Below are 27251 nucleotides of genomic sequence, written 5' to 3' on the forward strand. Positions count from 1 at the left end.
AAGTGTGAAATTTGGGGCTTCCTGCTTATTTAACTTCTTTGGGTCTATGGATTATGTGTATTCTGTACTTTATGGCTAATATCCACTTATCAGTGGGTACATACCATGCATGTTCTTGTGGGAATGGCTTACCACACTTAGGATATTTTCTTGTTTTATCCATATTCCTACAAAATTCATGATGACCAAGTTTTCTTTTTATAAAATACTTTATTAGATATTTTCTTTATTTATATTTCAAATGTTATCCCATTTCCCCTCTGAAAACCCCTCTGTCCCATTCCTCCTCCTCCTGCTCACTAACCCACCCACTCTTGCTTCCCTGTCATGACATTCCCCTACACTGGGGAATTGATCCTTGACAGGACCAAGGTCCTCTCTTCTCATTGATGTCCCACAAGGCCATCCTCTGCAACATATGTGGCTGGGGATATGAGACCCTCTATGTATACTCTTTGGTTGGTGTTCTATTTCCTGGGAGCTCTGGGGGTTGTGGTTGTTTCATATTGCTTTTCCTCCTATGGGTCTGCAAACCCTTCAGCTCCTTGAGACCTTTCTCAAGCTCCTCCATTGGGAATCCTGTGTCCAATATTAACCTGAGAGCATCCACTTCTGTATTTATCAGGTACTGGCAGAGCCTTTCAGGAGACAGCTATATCAGGCGCCTGTCAGCAAGCACTTCTTGGCATCAGCAATAGTGTCTGGGTTTAGTAACTGTACATGGGATGGATTCCCAGGTGGGGCAGTCTTTAAATGGACTTTCCTACAGTTACTGTTCCACACTTGTCTTTGTATCTCCTCCAATGGGTATTTTGATCCTCCTTCTAAGGACTGAAGTGTCCACACTTTGGTCTGTCACCTTCTTGAGCATCATGTGATCTGTTCATGGTATCTTAAGTATTCCAAATTTCTGTGCTAATATCCACTTATCAGTGAGTGCATACCATGTGTATTCTTTTGTGATTGGGTTATCTCACTCAGGATAATATTTTCTAGTTCCATACATTTGCCTAAGAATATCATGAAGTCATTGTTTTTAATAGCTATGTAGTACTCCATTGTGTAAATGTACAACATTTTCTGTATCCATTCTTCTGTTGAGGGACATCTGGGTTCTTTCCATTTTCTGGCTATTATAAATAAGGCTGCTATGAACATAGTGGAGCATGTGTCCTTATTACAAGATGAAGCAGCTTCTGGGTATATGCCGAGGAGTGGTATTTCTGGAGCCTCCGGTAGTACTATGCTCTCAGGTTAATATTGGACACAGGATTCCCAATGGAGGAGCTTGAGAAAGATCTCAAGGAGCTGATTGATTTCCAGAGTATTTGTACCAACTTGCAATCTCACCAGCAATGGAGAAGTGTTTCTCTTTCCCCACATCCTCACTAGCATCTATGGTCACCTGAGTTTTTTAACTTAGCCATTCTGAATGCTGTGAGGTGAAATCTCAGGGTTGTTTTGATTTGCATTTCCCTGATGACTAAGGATGTTGAACATTTCTTTAGGTGCTTCTCAGCCATGCAGTATTCCTCAGGTGAGAATTCTATTTAGCTCTGTACCCCATTTTAAATAGGGTTATTGGTTCTCTGGAGTCTAACTTCTTGAATTCTTGTATATATTGGATATTAGCCCTGTATCAGATATGGGGTTGGTAAAGATCTTTTCCCCATCTGTTAATTGCTGTTTTGTCATATTGACAGTGTCCTTTGCCTTACAGAAGCTTTGTAATTGTAAAGGTCCCATTTGTCAATTCTTGATCTAAGAGCATAAGCTATTGGTGTTCTGTTCAGGAAAATTTCCCCTATGCCCATGTGCTCAAGGCTCTTCTTCACTTTCTTTTCTATTAGTTTCAGTTTATCTGGTTTTATGTGGAGGTCTTTGATCCATTTAGACTTGAGCTTTGTACAAGGAGATAAGAGTGGATCAGTTCACATTCTTCTACATGATAACTGCCAGTTTTGCCAGCACCACTTATTGAAAATGCTGTCTTTTTTTCCACTGGATGGTTTTAACTCCTTTGTCAAAGATCAAGTGACCATAGGTGTGTGGGTTCATTTCTGGGTCTTCAATTCTATTCCATGTATCTACTTGCCTGTCATGGTACAAATACCATGCAGTTTTTATCACAATTTCTCTGTAGTACTTGAGGACAGGGATGGTGGTTCCCCCAGAAATTCTTTTATTGATGAGAATAGTTTTAAGTATCCTGGGTTCTTTGTTATTTCAGATGAATTTGGAAATTCCTCTTTCCAACCCTGTGAAGAATTGAGTGGGAATGTTGATGGGGATTTCATTGAATATGTTGATTGCTTTACACAAGATAGCCATTTTTACTATATTAATCTTACCAATCCATTAGCATGGAAAATATTTCCATCTTCTGAAAGCTCTTCGATTTCTTTCTTCAGAGACTTGTTCTTGTCATACAGATCTTTCACTTGCTTAGAGTCACACCGTGGTATTTTATATTATTTGTGACTATTGTGAAGGACATTGTTTCCCTAATTTCTTTTTCAGCCTATTTATCCTTTGGAGAGAAAAGCCACTGATTTGTTTGAGTTAATTTTATATCCAGCCACTTTGCTGAAGTTATTTATCAGGTTTGGGAGTTCTCTGGTGGAATTTTTGGAGTCACTTAAATATACTATCATATCACTTGCAAATAGTGATATTTTAAATTCTTCCTTTCTAATTTGTATCCCTTTGACCTCCTTTTGTTTTCTAATTGCATTGGCCAGGACTTTGATTACTATATTGAACACACAGAGAGACACACACACACTCATTTGTATAAGTAAAACATAGACAGAAACTTGAACATAAACTTCAACAATATATGGGTAGAAAAATAAACTTATTAAAGGAATTTTTGCATCATATGTCATTAGGAATTTATAAATTCAAATGAGATTTCATTATAAAATATTATAATATATAACATTCAAAACTCTCTCAAACATATCCTGCTTACACAATCATCAATCATAAAGAAAATGCTTTGATACTGAGTAAAATTGAAACCAGCAGAGTCACTTCGATATAATGTTGGCCCATTTTACAAACCAAGTAAAGTTTTTCATATTTTACTAATTAATGTGAAACATGTGCCAACACAAACACCTATACATGAAAACTTAGGATAACTTTATAATTACTAGATATTGAAAGCAAACAGGGTGTATTTAAATAGGTAAATGGGTCAGAAACTACCATAATAAATGTTATAGGACAATGAAAGTAAAAATACACGACCTATTCTGAGTGCTTTAAGGTGGAATTCGACTTATATTTCTTTTTTTAAATTTATTTTTATTACATATTTTCCTCAATTACATTTCCAATGCTATCCCAAAAGTCCCCTGTACCCTCTCTCCCACTTCCCTACCCACTCATTCCCATTTTTTTGGCCCTGGCGTTCCCCTGTACTGGGGCATATACAGTTTGGATGTCCAATGGGCCACTCTTTCCAGTGATGGCCAACTAGGCCATCTTTTGATACATATGCAGCTAGAGTCAAGAGCTCCAGGGTACTGGTTAGTTCATAATGTTGTTCCACCTATAGGGTTGCAGATCCCTTTAGCTCCTTGGGTACTTTCTCTAGCTCCTCCATTGGGAGCCCTGTGATCCATCCAATAGCTGACTGTGAGCATCCACTTCTGTGTTTGCTAGGCCCCAGCATAGTCTCATAAGAGACAGCTACATCTGGGTCCTTTCGATAAAATCTTGCTAGTGTATGCAATGGTATCAGCATTTGGAAGCTGATTATGGGGTGGATCCCTGGATATGGCTGTCTCTACATGGTTCATCCTTTCGTCTCAGCTCCAAACTTTGTCTCTGTAACTCCTTCCATGGGTGTTTTATTCCCAATTCTAAGGAGGGGCATAGTGTCCACACTTCAGTCTTGATTCTTCTTGAGTTTCATGTGTTTAGCAAATTGTATCTTATATCTTGGGTATCCTAGGTTTTGGGCTAATATCCACTTATCATTGAGAACATATTGTGTGAGTTCCTTCGTGAATGTGTTACCACACTCAGGATGATGCCCTCCAGGTCCATCCATTTGGCTAGGAATTTCATAAATTCATTTTTTTAATAGCTGAGTAGTACTCCATTGTGTAAATGTACCACATTTTCTGTATCCATTCCTCTGTTGAGGGGCATCTGGGTTCTTTCCAGCTTCTGGCTATTATAAATAAGGCTGCTATGAACATAGTGGAGCATGTGTCCTTCTTACCGGTTGGGACATCTTCTGGATATATGCCCAGGAGAGGTATTGTGGGATCCTCCGGTAGTACTTACTATGTCCAATTTTCTGAGGAACTGCCAGACTGATTTCCAGAGTGGTTGTACAAGCCTGCAATCCCACCAACAATGGAGGAGTGTTCCTCTTTCTCCACATCCTCGCCAGCATCTGCTTTCACCTGAATTTTTGATCTTAGCCATTCTGACTGGTGTGAGGTGGAATCTCAGGGTTGTTTAGATTTGCATTTCCCTGATGATTAAGGATGTTGAACATTTTTTCAGGTGCTTCTCTGCCATTCAGTATTCCTCAGGTGAGAATTCTTTGTTCAGTTCTGAGCCCCATTTTTTAATGGGGTTATTTGATTTTCTGAAGTCAACCTTTTTGAGTTCTTTATATATGTTGGATATTAGTTCCCTATCTGATTTAGGATAGGTAAAGATCCTTTCCCAATCTGTTGGTGGTCTTTTTGTCTTATTAACGGTGTCTTTTGCCTTGCAGAAGCTTTGGAGTTTCATGAGGTCCCATTTGTCAATTCTCGATCTTACAGCACAAGCCATTGCTGTTCTGTTCAGGAATTTTTCCCCTGTACCCATATCTTCAAGGCTTTTCCCCACTTTCTCCTCTATAAGTTTCAGTGTCTCTGGTTTTATGTGAAGTTCCTTGATCCACTTAGATTTGACCTTAGTACAAGGAGATAGGTATGGATAGATTCACATTCTTCTACATGATAACAACCAGTTGTGCCAGCACCAATTGTTGAAAATGCTGTCTTTCTTCCACTGGATGATTTTAGCTCCCTTGTCGAAGATCAAGTGACCATAGCTGTGTGGGTTCATTTCTGGGTCTTCAATTCTATTCCATTGGTCTACTTGTCTGTCAGTATACCAGTACCATGCAGTTTTTATCACAATTGCTCTGTAGTAAAACTTTAGGTCAGGCATGGTGATTCCACCTCAACTTATATTTCTCTGTTGACTAAGGACTTTGAACATTTCTTTGATATGTGCTTCTCTGCCATTCAAGATTCCTCTGCTGTGAATTCTCCATTTAACTCTATACCCCAGGTTTGATTTGGTTGTTTGGTGAATGGAAACCTGAAACCTTGCAGAGTGTGATGTGGGGGGACCCTCTAGCAAGTACCAGAGACTTTAGAGATGAGAGACTCTCAGGACTCAAAGGGAAGGACCTTGGATGAAATGCTCTACAGTGGGGAGAGGGAACCTTTAGAGTTCACCTCCAGCAGAAAGATAGGGGCATCAAGTGGCTAGGTTGGGTGGCTATCCAACTGTCAAGAAGTCTGACCCAGAATTGTTCCTTTCTGAAAGAATTGCAGGGACAGAAATGGAGAGGAGCCTTAGGGAAAGGAGGTCCAGTGACAGGCCAAACTTGGGATCCATCTAAAGGCCTGGCACTATTACTGATGCTATGGTGTGCTTACAGGCAGGAGCCTAGCATCGCTATACTCAGTGAGGCCCTACAATCAGCTGACTAAGACAGATGTAGATACTTATACCCAACCAATGGACTGATGTCGGGGACCCTGTGGTTGAATTAGGGAAAAGCTGGAAGAAGCTGAGGAGGGCGACCACAAAAGAAGAGCAGCAGTCTCAACTTTTCTGGACCCTTGAGATCTTCCAGACACTGAGATATCAACCAGGCAGCATACATGAACTGGTCTGAGACCTCTGACACACACACACACACACACACACACACACACACACACACACATATATATATGTATATACACATATATACACACATACACATCCTAGCATTCCTCATATAAACTTGAATGAGTGTTATATGCACATTAGTAAGTGCAAAACAAAGCATCTGAAAAGGCTAGATAATGCATGAGTCTGACTATATGACACTAGAATAAAAGCAAATCTATAGAGATAGAATAAAGTTTAGTAGTTGCCAGAGGTTAATATTCTAATAGAAAGCTCAAGAGAAAAATCACAGTGTATTTTGATATAATGAAATCATTCTGTATGATAAATAAAATAATAGATCTAAGATATTATGCATTTTAATACTTGTGGAGGTATAATTCAAAGTTTGACTTCTAGTATAAACTAAGTAATTTGATGAATAATAATTTATAAGTATTGATATGCTTGTTAATAATATACTAAAGTAATTTAGGATACTAATAAAAAGGTTAGTTGTGTAGGGAGAGTGGAGGTACTGTATAGCAAAAAATTTTTGCTTATCTTTTCTACAAACCTAAAGGTGCAGATTGTCTTAATGTTTTAAATTGAGATAGAATTGCATCACTATCCCCCATCTATTTGTGTGTATGTATGTGTATGTTAGAGAACATAAATTCAACCTTCTTAGTCTGTTTTTATTGTTAATACATATATATGTTTCAATGAATGACTACTCTGCATTGAACAGCCAATAAGGGGATTCACCACTGGGAGAAGCAAAAAATTCCTTAATAAAATGAGATTTCATCTCTTTTAAAATTTGTTGTGTTGTTCTGTGTTATTCTGAGTTAGAGATACAGTTATTCTAACCGGTCATCCATGTGAGGTGATGCTATGGTGAGTTACAACTCTAGATAAATATAAATAGTACTGTAGGGCTAGACTGAAGAATTAGAAATTCAGTGACCAAACTAATTTTGTGTGTGTTATTCTAGTGTAGAAATTAATCATTAGAAATTTACAAATTGAAGTTAAGGGGTAACTGAAATGGCTTAAGAAGAAGAGCCAAAGACACTGGGAATTGTTACTGAAGGGAGTGCTGTCTGTTATCACTATAGAAATGAAAAGATTCGATAAAAATCAGTAAACAAATTGATGTCAGATTTAGATGGACAATTGGCGTATAACTGAAGTTTGTACCCTTCATGGTTAGGAAGAGGTGGTAGACGCATTCATATTAGAATGTTAGCAGTTACTAGAATACTAAGGTACAGCCGAAATAATGCTGATAATAGCTTGCATTAGGTCCTTGTAGTTCAGAGGAATGAGAAGACAAAACCCTAATGATTATTTTTTAAACTCAGATTTATCTTCATCACCATGATGTTAAAAGTCTATATACATATCTAGCATGTGAATTCAATAAACCACATTGATATCATGTTTTATACTGTTGATGGGTTTTAATTTAATGTTTCCAGCTTTAGCAAAGGGGTGACTTAAGTAATTCAATATTTGTATATGCTTTCCATGTGTAGCTGATGTTGTGATCACTTTTAAACTGGCATCCAATGTAAATATTAGCTTAGAGTCTGGGGAATTTTAGCCAATTGGCAATTAGGTACTGCAGGTTAGGATCTAAAATGTGACTCTTTTTTTTTCTTTTTTTTTTTCTTTCCATTTTTTATTAGGTATTTAGCTCATTTACATTTCCAATGCTATACCAAAAGTCCCCCATACCCACCCACCCCCACTCCCCTACCCGCCCACTCCCCCTTTTTGGCCCTGGCATTCCCCTGTTCTGGGGCATATAAAGTTTGTGTGTCCAATGGGCCTCTCTTTCCAGTGATGGCCGACTAGGCCATCTTTTGATACATATGCAGCTAGAGTCAAGAGCTCCGGGGTACTGGTTAGTTCATAATGTTGATCCACCTATAGGGTTGCAGATCCCTTTAGCTCCTTGGGTACTTTCTCTAGCTCCTCCATTGGGAGCCCTGTGATCCATCCATTAGCTGACTGTGGGCATCCACTTCTGTGTTTGCTAGGCCCCGGCATAGTCTCACAAGAGACAGCTTAAGTTTTTCATGGTTATTTGAAATATTTGGTGAATTATATTTTAAAACTACCAATGAACTGGTAAATTCTGTTTGTAGTTTGCATTTAGTTTGCGTGTCAATTGGATTTTAAGTAAGCATATTTCTTGATGTGGCCATATGTTGTCTGGGTGATGTTGAATATCATTTGAAAATGAGAATATATCATTACACAATTAAGGGAAATATAAATTACACTAAAACATATTAAAGGTTTTGAGAGTAAAAAGAGACATGGATAGCAACTTTTAATACACAGTTTAATTTTTAAGTAAAATATTGTGAATATAAACAACAATCATAGTTTAAAATTATTTTGAATTTGTGAAGAGAACCATGTAAGGTTATCAATGCTTATTATATGGAATAAGAGGTAAATATTTTTAGGACTAATGTGAATCTTAATAATAATCATATGTTACTATTCTGTCATATGAAGTGCATGATTAGTAAGTTATATAAATGCATAAAAATGCAAGTAATTTGGTAAGACTGACAAGAAATTTCTACTTTGAGAGTTTCCACATATATGAGAGATCATGTGATCTCTGTGTGTTTAGTTTATTTCACTTAGAACAGTACTCTTAGAATTTTAAGTATTTGAGATGAATATGTGCGTGTTTGTTAGCCACATTCAATCCATCATTATAATGTCACTTTGTACCCATAATTATACAAATATGTTTATATATCAATTCATAATTAATTCAGAAGGAATTTCAGAAACAATAACTTCCAATAGATTGTTGTAGATTGTATACAAATATATTAGGAAAACTTGTCCATTGAAATTAAGACATATTTTTGCTATTCCTTTGAGAAAAAACTAAATGCAATATAGTGGAAGTCAATGTTGTTATTCTTTGCTAGTAATAACTTAAAAGAGAAATCTTTGATAGCTAGTACATTGATGTCATAAATTGTTTCTAAAATGTACTTAAATGTTGAATGCTATAATATGGATAGGGACTTTTATTTAACACATAGTCATAAAGAGCATAAAACATTCCCTTTCTTGACTTTGATGCATTATTTAAATGTCTAGGCTTCTTTTAACCCTTGGGCAACTCTCATGACTGCATTTCATAGCTGTCCACCCCATAGACATTAAGGACAAGTGTATTTATTACTTAGGAAGTTTTAAAACTTCAATGGTCACTTAAATGTTGCAAGAGCCTACAATCTGGACTTATATTTTATTATCTTTTGTTCTCATTGTACTTCTCAACAGCTTTAAATTAACCATCACAATTGAATTCAGAAGGCACACCTCAAATGAATCCACTTTTTCCGTTCAACCTCTAAGTTGTATTTCATTTTAAATTTTATGTCAAACATACACATTCACAGAGTGGGAGACAAGTGCTACCTATATCATATGATTGAGTGATAGTATTACTTCTATTAATGGTTTGATAAATTGGACATCAGTGTCTGCTGAAAACACTCCTAAAACACTCTGAAAGTATGTCAGAGAGGAAAATAGACTACTTTTTGTTATTGTTGGTAGGATCAATATGAGTCCTGTCCATAGTATTTGCATAGCCCATTGTAAATCGTATAAAGTAGGTAATGCTGTTTTAGAACATGTTTAAAAACATTGTTTTACAGCACTGTCCAAAATGCCCACAATACTGTAGGAGAAAAATTCAAAATTCATTTTAAAATAATAATGTTTACATGGTTAATCTAACTTCATCTTGCATCTCTTCAAAGATACTTCTAAATTCTGACAACTTAATAAGTAGTAATTATTAAGTAGACAATTATTTTAGTTTGCAGCATATTTCCTAATAACATGTCTGTGACTATCACAAGTGGAATGCATAACAGTTTAGAGTTATGCCTTAGGATATCTAAAACACTTGAAAATTATTTCAACTTGTAAAAAAAAGTATTGAATTCCTGGTAATATAAACAACATTGACATTTGCTACTATAATTGAAAGCAGGTTAGGACTTTAACATGACACTTATTCTCTATTAACAAAGATATAAAGTTGGAGTTGTAAGCATTCCTTTTATTGACATATTTTCTTTAATAGTTTGAAACTTAGGCAATTTGTATTCTGCCTGACTGACTCACCTATTAACATCTGTTAAAGGAAGTGACATGCCAGAAACTATGTGAATATCAAAAGATTCTATTGATATTACTGATGGTCCAAAATGTTACTATTGTGCAATAAAACAATTTTTAAATGCTATAATAATGAACAAGGATGCTTTAGAAAATCTTCCTCATGCTATTATGTAAATATTTTAATGTGCACTGTCTCTTTTAGGTCTGGATCTCCCATTTATGATGATGCCTCATCCCCTACTTCCAGTCAGCTTACCTCCTGCATCAGTTGCCATGGCAATGAATCAGATGAATCATCTCAATACTATTGCCAACATGGCTGCTGCAGCCCAGATTCACAGTCCACTCTCCAGAGCTGGTGCCTCTGTTATAAAGGTAGGAATCACTATTTTGAAGAAGATGAGGGTATTGATTGTGTACAAATTTTGATAAATATCAGCAGTACCACTAAATCTTCAGTAATAACACATAGATCATTGACTCTATTATTATGCAGTGTTTTTGAGTCTGGTTTCTGACTAGGCCTGCTGGGTTTTGTTATTGTTCAGGTTTGTTGTCTTTTTACTGCCACAGATCTCTCTTTTACTCAAATCTTGTATCTTAAAATCAAGTGCACTGTATATAAGATATGCAGCCAAACTAATCACAGGGAGGACTGTAATGTAAAACACATTCCCATTTGTGGAATGAGATGATGCAACATTGTACATCTTTTTGAAATTTAAGTGAAAATTGTAAGGTAATCTTTACTGTCCAATATTTATACTCAAACAGGCTTTGGTCCCAGTTCTAGTTTGCCACCAATTGATTAAATGGCCTGAAAAATGATATGTCCCTCTCTTGAATACATTTCTTCACTTGTAAAATGAAAATCACAGTAATTCTCTATTCTACTTGACTGACTAGAGATAATATATGAACAAAATATCTGTTAAATCCAGTAGAGCATAGCTAGGAAATGGGTCAGTCATTGAAGCACTATTACCAAACCATGAAGGCCTGAGTTCAGATTGCCAACATAAAAAGCTAGCAATTGTCATGCAGTTCAGTAGCTCTAGCATTGACAGGATAGACCTAGCCAGATACATGTCCATTCATTCTAGCATGTCAAACTAGGAGAAGACCTTTTCTGATATCAGGAAATGCATTACAGTTGATGGACTTTAACTGGAAATGTGATCGTTTTTATACAGTCTCATATTTTTCAGTGTTCATGTAAAAAATATTCTACTTTTAAAAATATTTTCACACAGATTTAACTAAGAATTACAGTCGCCTTTGTGAACAAGTTGTCCAAAGATATTTCTTAAATCATGGACTAGGCTCCATGGTTTAGAGCACTTGTAATATTTGCAGAGGTGCAGAGGACCTGGGTTGAGTGCCCTGTACCCACAGTCAGGTTCATACCACCTTTGTGATCTTGGCAGTGGTGGCGTATGCCTTTAATCCCGGCATTTGGGAGGCAGAGGCAGGTGGATTTCTGAGTTCAAGGTCACATTTCTTCATTTACATTTGTAGGATAACTTTTGTTAAATAAACAGAATATATTTAAATAAATGTTATTCATTGTTTTACAGAACTTCTGAATTAAACTCATTATTTCTTCAAAACTATATAATCAAAAATTTTAGTACTTTTATACAGAAATAAATGTTCTAATTATGGTTTACTATTACAAATTTACTTTATATTAGGCAAAAATCTCAGTAGCTTATTTCATACAAACCTCCTGTTTATTGACTAATATAATTGATCTTTGAAAATCTATTCTTTTCTCATATATTACACCCTGACCCAAGTTTCCCTACCTTCTCTCTTTCCAGGCCCTCTCCCCTACTGCCTCTCTTCTATCCCAGATCCCCTTCTCAGTTTTCCTTCAGAAAAAGGGCATATATCAAACAACTATCAACCAAACATGGCATAAAAAGTTGCAATAAGATTAAGTGCATCCCCTCATCTTAAGGCTGGACAAGGCAACCCAGTAGGAGGAAAAATTTCCCCAAAGCAGGCAAAGTACTCAAGAAACAGCCTCCGCTACCAATATTAGGAGTCTCACCAAAACACCAAGCTGCATTCCAAACCCATACAGGCTCATGACTCTTGGTTTAATCTCTGTGAGTTCTGCCTGATTAGCGTCTTCTGTGGCATCTGCTCTTGTCATGTCCTTGACCCCTCTGGCTACTAAAATCCTTCTTCCCCTTCTTCCACAGAATCAATTTAAAACATAGATAGATATCAAAATTTCATATACAAAATAAGGGAGTAGGACAAGTTACAAAAATGCAATATGCTCAATTTTTCTAAAATTCATAAAATGTTTGCCAAATAAAATACTCAAAGTTTATTACCAAGTCTATGCTTATAATTTTACTAGAATTTTTCTTTGTCTCTGATTTTGAAATTTCTTAAAATAAATTTGTCTATGTGTTGAATAAAAAGTAATGAGAAAGTAAGCTATGAATTTGATAGTAATGAGGGTATATAGGATCACCGGGGAGGGTGACAGGGGAGGGAGCAATAATGATTATATTATAATCTCTAAAAGAGAACATTGAAACTTATGGGATGCAGACAATTGTGGCTGAGTCTTCCTAGAGTATATGTATTACTTTCTTTATTATTATTTTTATTAGGTATTTTCTTCATTTACATTTCCAATGCTATATCAAAATTCCCCCATACCCCCCCCCACTCCCCTACCCACCCACTCCCACTTCTTGGCCCTGGCATTCCCCTGTACTGAGGCAAGACCATTTCCCCTGTATTGTTTGAAAGACCAATGAGCCTCTCTTTCCATTGATGGCCGACTAGGCCCTCTTCTGATACATATGCAGCTAGAAACAGGAGCTCGGGAGGGGGGGGGGTACTGGTTAGTTCATATTGTTGTTCCACCTATAGGGTTGCAGATCCCTTTAGCTCCTTGGGTACTTTCTCTAGCTCCTCCATTGGGGGCCCAGTGGTCCATCCAATAGCTGACTGTGAGCCTCCACTTCTGTGTTTGCTAGGCCCTAGCATAGCCTCACAAGAGACAGCTATATCAGGGTCCTTTCAGCAAAATCTTGCTAGTGTATGCAATGGTGTCAGCGTTTGAAGGCTGATTATGGGATGGATCCCCGGGTATGGCAGTCTCTAAATGATCTATCCTTGCTGAGATGAAAGGATGTATTACTTTCATATTTTTCACTGTATATTTGGTTATTTGAATGCTTAAAGAATCAGATGGACATACCATTTAGTGTATTTATATGAATTTCCAACAAGCTTAGTCAAATTATGTTGACTATTACATACAAATCAAAAGGCTCAGATTACTGTTGGTAATTTACAAGTTCAGTTTTCAAGCTCTCTCATTTGAGCCATTATCCAATACTGTGCCTGGAAATTAGCTCTCAACACTGCCAGTGCCACCATCACCAGCAGCAGTAGCAGCAGAATAAAACAACAATAAACCAAAAGAACAATTTCACCGCAATATAGATCTAGATTTAAGTCGATTTCAGTAACACACAAGTATTCTCACCAACACTGATTCCATGCCCCTACAAGTACAATAAGTAAAATATAAAATAAAAAAAAAATAACATTGACCCTGGAGGTAGGCTTCAACAGAACACATTTATATTAAAGCCCTCCAAATAATATGAAAACTTTTGCAAACACCTCTATGTCACATTCCTGGATGTTAATTAAGCTAAACAAAAACAAATTTTCCAATCTATTTACTTATTTATTTGTTTTCAATGTATCAGGAAAACATAACAAACTAAAAGTTTGGAAAATTATCGAAAAAGTAATAAGGAGTTTGATTATCAATGTAATTATACCTGTGCTTTAATACAGAATGACCTCAAAATTAAAGATAGCTGGACAGAATTAGATTTGAACCATTTTCTTCAAATTACATAAATATTTTCACCACAGTTTTAAAATGTTCTTTTCCTCCCCAAAAAGGGATTAGATAGATTTTTGAGGTCTTAGACATATTAGAAAAATATATATATATTGTTTTTGATAGATTTCTTTATTTACATGGATGACTTTTTCTTCTTCTTTCTTCCTCTTCCTCTTCCTCTTCCTCTTCCTCTTCCTCTTCCTCTTCCTCCTCCTCCTCCTCCTCCTCCTCCTCCTCCTCCTCCTCCTCCTCCTCCTCCTCCTCCTCCTCCTCTTCTTCTTCTTCTTCTTCTTCTTCTTCTTCTTCTTCTTCTTCTTCTTCTTCTTCTTCTTCTTCTTCTTCTTTTCTTCTTCTTTTCTTCTTCTTTTCTTCTTCTATTTACATTCCCCTCCTTGTCAATTTCCTACACAATGCTTTTCCCATTCACCCTCCCCTTCTCCTGTGAGCAGGTAGAGGTTTCTAGGGCATTCCCCCATTCTAGTACTTCAAGTCTCAGCTTGCTTCCTCTCCCACTGAGGCCAGACAAGTCAGCCCAGCTGGAAGAAAATATTCCTCAGACAGGCAACAGCTTTTAATATAGGCCTGCTTTAGTTGTTTGGGACCCACATGAAGACCAAGATGCACATCTGCTACATGTGTGCAGGGAGGCTTAGGTGCAGCCCATGTATGTGCTTTGGTTGATGGTTCAAAACTCTGAAAGCCCCAAAGGTCCAGGTTAGTTGACTCTATTGGTCTTCTTGTGGATTTCTTATTTCCTTTGGGTCCCACAATCCTTCCTCCTATTCTTCTGTAAGAGTCTCCAAGCTCCATCCACTGTTTGGCTGTACGTGTAGTACTTACTTTTTTAAAATAATTTTTAGCTACATAGAATAATCCTACTGTAACTCAGATACTTGCAATAGTAGGTACTTGCTACATGTTATTATTTCAATTTTAATCAATTAAGCAAGATGAATTCCATGATTTCTTGGTTGTAATTAGTCACATTTCAATTATTCAATAACAACATGTTATGTGTGGCTAATACATTGGGCAATAAAAACAAGTAAGATTTCTTTTTTTAATATTTTTATTAGGTATTTTCCTCATTTACATTTCCAATGCTATGCCAAAAGTCCCCCATACCCTCCCCCACACTCCCCTACCCACCCACTCCCACTTTTTGGCCCTGCCATTCCCCTGTACTTGGGCATATAAAGTTTGCAAGTCCAATGGGCCTCTCTTCCAAGTGATGGCCGACTAGGCCATCTTTTGATACATATGCTACTAGAGCCAAGAGCTCCGGGGTACTGATTATTTCAAAATGTTTTTCCACCTATAGGGTTGCAGATCCCTTTAGCTCCTTGGGTACTTTCTCTAGCTCCTCCATTGGGGGCCCTGTGATCCATCCAATAGCTGACTGTGAGCATCCACTTCTGTGTTTGCTAGGCCCCAGCATAGTCCCACAAAAGACAGCTATATCAGGGTCCTTTCAGCAAAATCTTGCTAGTGTATGCAATGGTGTCAGCGTTTGGAAGCTGATTATGGGATGGATCCCCAGATATGGCAGTCTTTAGATGGTCCATCCTTTAGTCACAGCTGCAAACTTTGTCTCTGTAACTCCTTCCATGGGTGTTTTGTTACAAATTCTAAGAAGGGGCAAAGTGTCCACACTTTGGTCTTCATTCTTCTTGAGTTTCATGTGTTTAGCAAATTGTATCTTATATCTTGGGTATCCTAAGTTTCTGGGCTAATATCAAAGTATCAGTGAGAACATATAGTGTGAGTTCCTTTGTGATTGGGTTACCTCACTCAGGATGATGCCCTCCAGGTCCATCCATTTGCCTAGGAATTTCACAAATTCATTCTTTTTAATAGCTTAATAGTACTCCATTGTGTAAACGGACCACATTTTCTGTATCCATTCCTCGGTTGAGGGGCATCTGGGGTCTTTCCAGCTTCTGGCTATTATAAATAAGGCTGCTATGAACATAGTGGAGCATGTGTCCTTCTTACCTGTTGGAACATCTTCTGGATATATGCCCAGCAGTTGTATTGCGGGATCCTCCAGTAGTACTATGTCCAATTTTCTGAGGAACTGCCAGACTGATTTCCAGAGTGGTTTTACAAGCTTGCAATCCCACCAACAATGGAGGAGTGTTCCTCTTTCTCCATTTTTTTCTTTTTTTCTTTTTTTATTAGGTATTTATTTCATTTACATTTCCAGTGCTATCCTAAAAGTCCCCCACCTGCTCCCCCACCCACTCCCCTACCCACCCACTCCCACTTCTTGGCCCTGGCATTCCCCTGTACTGAGGCAGATAAAGTTTGCACAACCAAACATATGGTTAAAAAAAGTACATATCAACCTGTGTATTTCAATTAGCCTTGTTGTTTTTAAGAAAAGAGTCATTGTTATGTATTACTATTATTTTTGTTTTTGTAAATTTGAATGTAGAGTAAACAAAAATTTAATGATTTAGAAAAAAATTTAATGTGTTCAAATGAGTACATTTTTCCTTGTTTTGTTATAGTTCTTGAGAACCTGTGAACAAATGACTATTCATTAAATATAGGGACCCTGTTACCCAGCAAAGAAATACTTCCTCACAAGTCTCTGTTAATGAACCATTACATTTATTGGAGTTACTTCCAAGAGTATTGGTGGGGTTAGTTAGGTAACTCAGCATGGTTGAAGAATCACAGATGCCCCATTCCTAGTGTTCCCTGCATACTTTGCATACAGTTCAGTTGACTGGATGGTCTTTTCCTTGCAATTTCATTACTTATGCAACCTTAGGGAGAGGACTTATTAAGCTTATAGGATTCAGGAGCTTCCTGGACATTGTAGGTTTTACTTCCTGAGTTTTTGTTTGTTTGTTTGTTTGTTTTTATAAGCCCCTATCTCTAGGTGGGATATTTCAATTTGGGGAAAATAACCACACAACATCCTTCTCCTTTGTCTGGATTCTTAAATTCTTCCTTTCCTCTCTTTTGTGGTGTTTAATGAGCCTCAGATGGGGTTATATAGGTGTCTGATGATTTTCTTCCATCAAGCTATTATGTCACTGAAACAGTCATTTTTTTTTTCCTTAGGAGTATAACTAGATATGAGTCTCTGTTATGTCCCACAACTCACTGAAGAAAGTAATTGTTCCCCATACCTGACTGAAGCTGACAGCAATAGTAGTTTTTGGACATAAATGCAAATATCTAGAATTAAATTTGACAGACAGACAGCTTGCATTTAGTAGCAGTTATTTTCCACTGGGATCTATGACTACCCTACTCACAAGCCTTTGCTTTGCCTTACAGTAGCACTAGATTAGAGTTGTGCCCTGTTAGGGGATTATGAATCCAACTGGAATGGTATTGGCTAAATTTATGAATGTCCTACCAGTATTATAACAACAGGCACATATTGTCTAGCATTTTAACAGCATATCACATGGAGTTTCCATTAGAACTATTGAGAATAATTCTACAACAATATCATGGAAGAAATATCCTTGTAGTTTGTAAGGTAGCCAGCAGTGAGGAAGCTTAATATACCTATGTCCTGCATTCAAAGGATGTTTCATTTGAGCAGTAGACATTTATATCCTAATACTGGTATGAGTCCAACAACAGTGATAATAGTGTCAACTCTTTCCTTGGCCAATAAGTTTATTTTAATTTGTCTTTTAAGTGTCTTAGAATTTCATTTGGATATAGTTTGTGTGTGTCATATCTGTCTTCCATTTCTCCAACTCCTTCAAGACTCACTCAACCATGTACTCTTCCAATTACATGCCCTCTTTTGTTGAAAATAAATAAATCTTTGGAATATGATTAATTCTTTGTATAATTGAATGAATAGGATCATCTACTAGAGCAGGAACAAACTAGCAGAGACACATCACTAAAGAAAATTGACTCTCCTTTCCTCAGCAGCCATAGTTCCCAACATCTAGGCATTGGAGCTTCAAGAGATTTTCCTGTCTTTATGATGGCATTTTGATAGGCTCTGTTTTATGAAGACAAAGACTGCTGCTTCATTCCCATAAGGCAGCAGTCCTATCATTTCCAGAAGATACAGTTATTCAGCATTCTTCTCCAACTTATGGTCCTTTCAGTCTTTCTGCCCCAACTTCCATGATGATTCCTTAGTTTTGGGGGATATTGTTTATACAATATAAGTCCCATTTTGGCTGAGCACTCCAAAGACCCATATTTTCTGTTCTTTAAGCAGTTGTGAGTCATTAACCTCCCTCTACTCCAAGAAGCTTGTCTGCTGAGGAGCAAGAGCTATACCAATTTATAAATGTAAAGATAAATGTTCAGAGAAGAATCTAGTACTATATCCATTGAGCAAAATAGAGTTATTCTTAAGAATCCATCCCTCATTTAGTCTAACCGCTCTGTAGGTTCTGGAAGTGTGTTTTCCCACCCTTACAGAATACATTACTTTAAATACTTCAGCTTCTTATCTGTTCTGCCAGATGCTTTTTCATATCTCTTACACACTCAATGTTTTACTTTCCATGCAATGAAGCTTTTCACAGGAAGTATGGGCAAGCCTTAAGAAGAGTAACCACCTTTCAGTCCAAGCTAGCTCTACTTAATACCAGGGTTCAGCAAGTAAGGAGACACTAAATAAACATATCAGCATGGTCTAATACAGCATGAAAAGATTCCATGACTTATATGAATTGCTCATTAAAAGAACAATATTAAGTATAGCAGTATGAATGGCAGGTCTTATCATATTAAGCTCTCTATGATCTGTAATCATTTTTTATGAGCAATCCAGCTTCTTTATCCTGGGGTGCTACCTGGGGCCTCTTTTATATGCCTATGTCCAATCATGATGGGTTCAGTGGGGACTGCTCAAGCTGCTTAGCTTGGCACAAGGCCTAGAGGCAATGAACCAATTCTCTTGCCTGCTGTGGATGTCAGTCTGAAGAAATCTTGGGTATGACAGTGTGGTACTTTGAAGTGGCTCATACTGAAACCTTTCTCTTACATACAATTTCTAAGAGTTTCACATGCTGAATGAAAAATTCCAGTATACCTTTCTAAAGAAAAGAAATGAACAAAATTTTCTGAATGCATATGACTTATGTGGGACAAGATTCTTTTTTTAATTTTGCACTTTTCTATCATTTATCCCATTTATGAACTGCTATGTAGAAAAAAATCTTATTGAAGTTTAATATCACAGCTTTTTTCTTTCTGTAATCATTTCCCTAATTCCAAATCAACAAAAGTCATGACATACTTACTTTCAAAAGATCCAGAAAAAAAACTCTTGTTTAGATTTCAAGTTTACTTTCTTTTTTCAGATTGCCTAGCACAATATAAATCCAAATTTCATGTAAAACTAAGTCACACAGATTTACCAAATGGTCTCCTACCTAATAATGATCATTACCTACCATTGGGATCAAGAACAACACTAATCACCCAGTAGTCCATAGAATCCTGTTCAATTAAATTATTTCTTTTTAAACTTTTTATTGATTCTTTGCTGAGTTTCACATAATGTACCTCAGTCCTGCTAATCTCCCCACTCCTTCATATCAGCCCTTAGCTCCTGCAATACCCTCCCCAAATAAAACTTATAAGCAAACAAATAACAAAAAACAAAACATAGACAATATCTCACTGTAGAAGCTGTAGTATGTCACAGTATGCCCCTTTGTCCACATATCTTTACTTTCAAATGTTCATTTCAATGAGTCGTTAGTTTGGTTTGACTTCTTTGGCTTCTTTGACATCATCCATATTGAATCCTCATTGGGACTTCTCTAGGCTATTCTGTTGTTGTCCCATGTCATGGAGATCCTGCAGCTTTGGAACATCAGGATTGGTCCTTTCACAAGTTCCAATGATTTTCATAGGATATAGACCCAATTCAGAGTCCTGGATCTGTGCCTGGGTGATAGTTGAGGTAGTCAGCCTGCCTGTTTTTCCTCATCTGTATCACCATGATGTGCTCTTCAGCTCTGTTACTGCTAGGCCACCCAAAGCTGCCAATGATAGGAGTCAAGGTCAGCACTCCTGCTCTCATACCTCAGGGACAGCTCACTTTGACTGTGCTGCCAAGTCCAGGACCCACTCTTACAAGTGTTATAGTTCTCTAGTACCTTTGCCATTAGGGACAGCTCCATTATATTGCCCAGGTTTGGTGCAGGGTCCTCTCCCCAGAGTGCTAGAGCAAGTGAAGGGGTCAGAGCTAGTACTCTTTCTCTCATAAATCCAGGGTCAGCACTCCTGGCTACCGCAGGCAGCAAGAGAGGGAGAGGGAGGCATCACCCCTGTACCCACATCACCTCAGATAAGTGGGGGTGGCTAGCTTTCCCATGCATCTAGGCCAGCTCACCGGATCTCCCTCCATCAGGATCAGCTTTACTGGGATGCCCAGGCAAGTTTTAGGGCTTGTCCTCTCTCGAGTACTGCAGGTTGGTGAAGCACAGGGCCAACACACCAACTCTTATCACTCCAAGGCCAGTTCTCCATACTGCCACAAGTGGAGGGGGGTGAAGGGGAAGGGCATGGCCTTTGCACCCACCCCACCTCCTGGCAGATCATTGGTGGGGTCAGCTCTCACTCACCATGTCCTGAGGACTGGCTGACCCACTACCCCATGCCCAGGGTCAGCACTACTGTGCTGCCCAGGCAAGATGCAGGACCTACTCTCCTGCATGCTGCAGCTGCAGAGGGGCAGGGCCAGTTACCCTGCTTTCATGTTCCCCGGGGGCAACCCTCCCAAATGCTGCAGGTCTTAAGGAGCAAGGTGTGTGTAGGGGGCATGGTAGGAGGGAAGGACTATTATACACAGTCGCTGGATATCCATGTGGTCCCTGAAAGCAGCCCTAACCAGGGACATCCCCATGTTTTTTTAATGGTAAAAGAACCATGGACATCATCATTGACCGCTGTTGCTGCATAGCCATGGGCTCAGAAATGGGCCTCAGTGGCAGCTTGGGATAGGACTTCCCCATGGTCCTAGCTGGCAGGGGTGGCCACTCACAGTGTGCTATTCCTTTCCACCCTCAAGTCTCAAGTTCCATCTCTCTTCATACAGCTCAAGCTGTTCCACTTCTCTTTCCAATCTTGCTTTAGTAACTTCAGGAGTTTTGTTTCCTATAAGCCTCAATACTCCAGGATGGACTGTTTTAATCCATGGGAAAGAGCTACCTATAGCTTGAAAAAATATGACACAGATACAGGAGATAAAAACTGTTTGCATATTTTCATGCCATTTGTGAGTTTAGTCATTATACTTTGCAGCTAATTAAGACTAAAGCATGAATAGAAATGGTAAGACACTATTTGTGTAGATGATAATCCTGTTATCACCCATTGGTACCATGTTACTTGAGACAAATAGGTTAATCTCCTTGTGACATAGTGTATTCCTTTTGATCTAGCATCTAGTATCCAAACTTGAGTTCCCTGAAAACAAAATTATATGCTGCTCTTAACTATTGAGCCATCTCTCCAGTCTAAGTACTGCCTGCCACGCCAAATTCAGAGATATCTACGGCCTCTGCTCTCTGTAGGCACCTGCACATATATCTACACAGCCACAAATACACATAGGTGCTCGTGCCCGTGTGTGTGCGTGCACGCGCACACACACACACACACACACACACACACACACACACACCAATGTGAAAGTTGATTTCCACCCTCCCCTGAGAGATTACTGGCAGTTTCTTCAGTGACATAATCACTGGAAAGTTGACATTGTTCCCATAAATAATCACCTTGTCCATGCCTAGACAAGAACCTAATTCAACTTTATGGGACACACACACACACACACACACACACACACACACACACACATACACACACACACATGGCTTGAAATTAGGAAAGATAGAAGGGTTTTCAGTGAGAGAGGAAGGGTGATAAGAAAGGAAAATGTGGGTCAAAACTACTAAAATTTATTATATAAATGTATGAAATGTCCAACTAAAAAGGAACAAAAACATTTATGTGAGTTCTAATTTACCTTAATTAATTAATGAATGTTTTCATTTTGGGCTATTTAGGCTTTACCTTGGAAGTTAAGCATCTATATGCCATATAGCAAACACTGGCCTTCCATCTATCCGTAACATGAATAATTAGGAACTCAAAAATATCTGTATTAAGGTTAAGAATTTAATGTTTATTAATTTGGAGAATAGTATTTAATGTAAACTACCAGCAATACAAGCTTGAACTTCAAAAGTGGAAAAGATAATACTTTGGGACACATGTTTGCTTTACCTGTTCTTGTTATTTTATCAGAACCTACTTTGGTGATGTTGCTATGCCAAGCACATAGTAGATTTTAGTTCTGGCTCAGATCCTTTTAGTGTCAGCTCAGCTATTAGCATTTGTAGTTAATAAGTAATATAACCATAACATGAATTGGAAATAGCATTATGATCATTAGGCTGGCAAGTGTTACATATCATTTTATGTGGCAAGATTCTGAAAGAAAAAACCCAGGACTGATACATAGGTATATTTCATGTTGAGACTCTGATATGTTGTATATTATTTTCTGCATTTTTTCAGAAGCTTTGAAATGCCTTTGTGCCATAGTTTTCTCTGATAAATCTAAGGATTTTAAGTTGGAAACAGTTATCTGGCTGTTTACCAATATCATCTGCTTAGCTATGTTTCTTGTTTGGCTGAGCAGCTGGCAATTAATGAATTGATAGGAAATGGTCACAAGGCAGTGGCATTAGCATGTGAACATCTGGTATTAAAATTAGTCAGCACAGGGTTTTTGATGATTGTTTGAATTTACTGAAAATCACTACTTAAATCTTCCTCTAAGTGTTCTATAGCAAAACAAAGCTATTACTATCTTTTAGGACATGAGAGGGAAATACACTGGATCTAAATGGTGGGTTGTTTGTCTTTGTTTGTTTATTTGTTTGGGTGGATGGCAGAGTTCCAAGTCCACAACATAATTTAGACGCTGTGCAGATTCCACTGAATATACATTCTGCCACTTGAGTCCATTTACATGCTATGAACAGATATTGCAGCTGATTCCCTTAATCTGTCATCCTCTTCCATGATAAGTTGTTCACACTGGAGAGGTGAGAGGGTCCTTTATCTAAACATCACATAGGTTACACATTTAGACTATGCATAACATTTTACCTTTTTTTGTAATTGTATGTTCCAGCTGCACCCCAAATCTGGCATAATTTCTAATGTGCCATATTATGTTGTCTTTTCCAATGAATAACATATGGAATTGTATATAACCAAATGATGGAGGTTTCTAATTCAAACACATTAGTACTATCTAAGTACTCCATAAAATGATTAATTTGATCCTAACAAAGTAAAGATCACAAAATTTTACTGTTAAATCCTGTAAAATTGAATCTTCTAAGTAGTCCTCCTTCTTTGTCTGAAGAATCAATATAATTTCAACTTTTTAGTATGATATACTTCTCGTTTGACCATTTGTGATGCACCTCTAAATGAAAGGAAATAGTATGGTATTTCTCATAGTGATGCATTCACTTTTTGTTCTTTCTTTCTTTTTTTAACTTATCTACCCACTCACCCCCTCATGCAATCCTTCCTCTCTCCCCTGCTGTCCTTTTCCTTTGATCCCCATGGGTAACCTGCACCCACCCTGGCACTTCAAGTCTCTGTGAGGCTAGGCACTTCCTTTCCCAGAAAAGGCAGTCCAGCTGGAAGAACATGTCCCACAGACAGGCAAAAGGTTTTGGGACAGCCCCAACTCCAGTTTTTCTAGATCCACATGAAGACCAAGCTGCACACCTGCTACATATGTGTTTGGTGGTCTAGGTCCAGCCCTTTTATGTTCTTTGGTTGATGGTTCAGACTCTAAGAGGTACAAGGGTCCAGGTTAGCTTACAATGTTGGGTTTCCTGTGTAGTTCTATCCCCTTTGGGACATGAAATTCTTCCTCCTATTCTTCCATAACAGTCCCAGAGCCCCATCCACTGTTTGACTGTGGGTGTCTGCATCTGTCTGAGTCAGCTGCTGGGTGGATCCTTTCAGAAGACAGACATGCCAGACTCCTGTCTGTAAGCATAACAGAGTATCAATATAGTGTTAAGGATTTGTGCTTGCCCATGGGATAGGTATCAATTTGGGTGGGTTATTGGTTAGCCATTCCTCAATCTCTATTCCAATCCCCTAGTGCCTGCATTTCTTGTAAACAAGAAAAGTTTGGAGGGAAAGTTTTGTGCATAGATTGGTGTCTCTATCACTCCACTGGGGTTCTTGCCTGGCTACAGGAAGTGGCCTCCTCAGGTTCCATATCCCCAATATTATGAGTCACAGCCAACTTCATTCACATTGATTCTTTGGCACTTCTCTAATCCTAGGTCTCTGTCTAGTCCTGGACATGCCCCACCTCTTCACTCCCATAAATTGCAGATTTCCTTTAATTTTAATGGCCATGTAGCTATCGCTCCTGTCCTTGCCACACCTGATCCTAGACACCCAAATTCCTCTCCCCATACCACCTCTCTCCGTGCCCGTCCTCCATCTGCATTTTTATGACTATTTTATTCCCTCTTCTGAGATCCAACCGTCCTACCTTTTGCCTTCCATCTCCTTTACCTTTTTGGGTCTGTAGAGTATAGCATTGGGTATTCTGCATTTTATGGATAATATCCACTTATAAATGAATACATTCCATGCATGTCCTTTTGGGAATGAGTTACCTCACTCAGGATGATATTCTCAAGTTCCATCTATTTGCCTGCAAAATTCATGATGTCTTTGTTTTAAAGAGCTGAATAGAATTCCATTGTATAGATGTACCACATTTTCTTTATCCATTCCTTAGCTGGGGGACATCTAAGTTGTTCCCAGTTCTGTGTTATTATGAATAAAGCTGCTATGAACGTACTGGAGCAAATGTCTTTGTGGGATATTGGAGCATCTTTTGGGTATATGCCCAGGAGCGTATAGCTGAGTCCTGAGGTAGGAGTATTGCCAGTTTTCTGAGAAACTGCCAAATTCATTTCCATCCTTTTATTTTTATTCATAAAACTGTATAATTACATGTTAGAAATGCAGGTATAGTTAAAGATAATTTTACTAATTGTAGAAAAATAAGAATTTAATGATGTGCTAATGTGCTGATTCCATAAATTCTTCTTTGCTGTTTTGAATCTGGAAAACTATGAAATGCTTTGCAGGAGCTACAGCTATTTTTGATGGATTATGAATGAAACACATGAAGAGGAAAAGGGTTGTAAAAGTCATAAATGACATATAAAATGAAATCATCAATGAGTAAAAATGATTGGGGTTTTATAAAATGAAATCATCAATGAGTAAAAATGATTGGGGTTTTATAATTTACAATTTTCCTTTTAAATGCCCTTATTGATTTGTTACAAATACTGTTAACCCTGTATTTGGCAAATGGTGAGGACACTATCACTTGCATTCTCATTTGTAACACAACAGATTAACTTGCTGTGAAATTTTAAGTAGACTGAGACACAACAGTAACCACCTAATGAACCAGAGCACATTGCAGTTAAGTATCTAAATAGATGCATACTGATTACAGGGCTGAAAAATGGTTGTGTTTACTTGCAAAGAAGAAATTGTTCATAGAACTATCATTATTTGGGGAAAAATTAACCTTCTAATATCATAAAAGCAGTGTTTTTGAAACACTCCTAACTGTAAATTGATATATGACATTGAATTTCTCTAAGGTGATTTGCAATACAAATATAAAAAGCAGAAGAAAAACATAACAAAACCAAGCAAAGCAAAACAAAAGAACTCCTGCAACTTTCAGAATACCTTTGAAATTTTCTTACTACTTTTTTATAAATTTTACTAATTTTGATCTTTAACAAATTTATATATTTGTATAGTGCATTCTGATTTTTCTCAGGCAGTCCCTTCTTATCTGTGTCCCATGTTGTTAAGCCCCCTCCTGTCTAATTGTCCCTCTCATACATTTGTGTAGTTTTGTGAGCCACTGAATGATCACAACAACCACCTGTGTAGTTATGAGTTTAGAACTATCCAATGGACATAGTGAGGAATGTTGGAATAGTGAATACTTTGGTCAGCTAGCCTTGGGCACAACATAGCAACACTGAAGTAGTACCATCATGGGTCTACTATGATGGTAATTGAGATATTGACTTTTTTTTTTGGTTAAAGTAAGTGCAAGGACATGGCACAAACTTTGACCTGCTACAAAGTGAAAGGGTAAATGAAAGACTGATAGCATTATATAGGTTTCATGATGTCAGTATCCACCATGGAGTATGTCATTGCAGTGATGGGGTAAGGCAACAGTTTGAAGGTCACCTACATTCCTGTGAGTAACCCCTCCCCCACTTTCTGTAAGACAGCTCCAAAATTTCATTTGTTTAGTACACTGGAATTTGGAGGAAACTCCCCACCTTGTTTTTGTCTCCTGTGCCTTAACTTTAGTGAGTCCCTGTTTGTATATTACTGGGAAAAGCTAAAGCAAAAAATTGTCAAGTATGGTGTGTGGAATAAGCAAAAGTAGACTTGGAAGGAATGATTGTGTGTCCCTTGCATGGATGGCAAAAGCATGCAATTGAGGCTGTACTGTCTGAGGTAGATATATTTTTGGAGGCAATCATAATGTGATAGTTATATATGGTATATCATAGTGCATCTTCTTGCTACAGTGGGTCTTGCTCTGGGCCTTAAGACATGTAACTAAGATTGTGTTATCATGAGGTGGAGTATCTCAGGGTGACCATCTTCTTTCATGTGGTATGAAGTAGAATTCCTACTTGATGACTTTTTCTTCCATGTGAATATGAGCATATCCTCAAAATAGTTGAATTATAGTATATACCATTGAAGTCTCTGAGAATATCTCAAACATGAAAAGATTGTCAGCAAGTAATCTCAGAAGTTACATGGCTATTGTTATATGTAATGAGCCTTTCAATATTGAATCAGAGTTGACTGCCCAGTTGAAACCTGCTTGTGTTTCAGAAGAATTACAGAGCAGGAATGCTAGCATCCACCACTTATTCTCTGATTTGGCAGGTAAATTGTAGAACAGAGAGAATAAGATTGGAGGGGCTGGCTTGCCATTTATTATATGTAATGATTCTACGTGGAAAGGGAACTCAAATATATGCTCAATGATAATGATCCCATGCTGAGCTACCAAAACCTGGAACCTATTGCAAGAGTAAGAGAGTGAAGGGAAAGGAAAGGCAGTGGAAGTGATAGAAGATACTGCTAAGTGTATCTTTCCTCTGATACAAAGGAAAGAAAACATGTCTCGGGATAG

At 37.8% G+C, this 27251-nt stretch overlaps 1 protein-coding gene across 20 annotated transcripts in view; it reads left to right on the forward strand.

Moving 5' to 3' along the window:
• Dach2 (dachshund family transcription factor 2) overlaps positions 1-27251 on the forward strand; it is a 538891-nt gene that overhangs the window by 416467 nt on the left and 95173 nt on the right. For all 20 annotated transcript variants that reach the window (XM_011247714.2, XM_030251527.1, NM_001289734.1 and 17 more), the window contains one exon: positions 10283-10455. In XM_011247714.2, the coding sequence (XP_011246016.1) occupies positions 10283-10455 (173 nt within the window). The remainder of the gene's footprint in view (positions 1-10282; positions 10456-27251) is intronic.

Source organism: Mus musculus, chromosome X (genome assembly GCF_000001635.26).
Source record: "Mus musculus strain C57BL/6J chromosome X, GRCm38.p6 C57BL/6J".
NCBI classification, from domain to species: domain Eukaryota; kingdom Metazoa; phylum Chordata; class Mammalia; order Rodentia; family Muridae; genus Mus; species Mus musculus.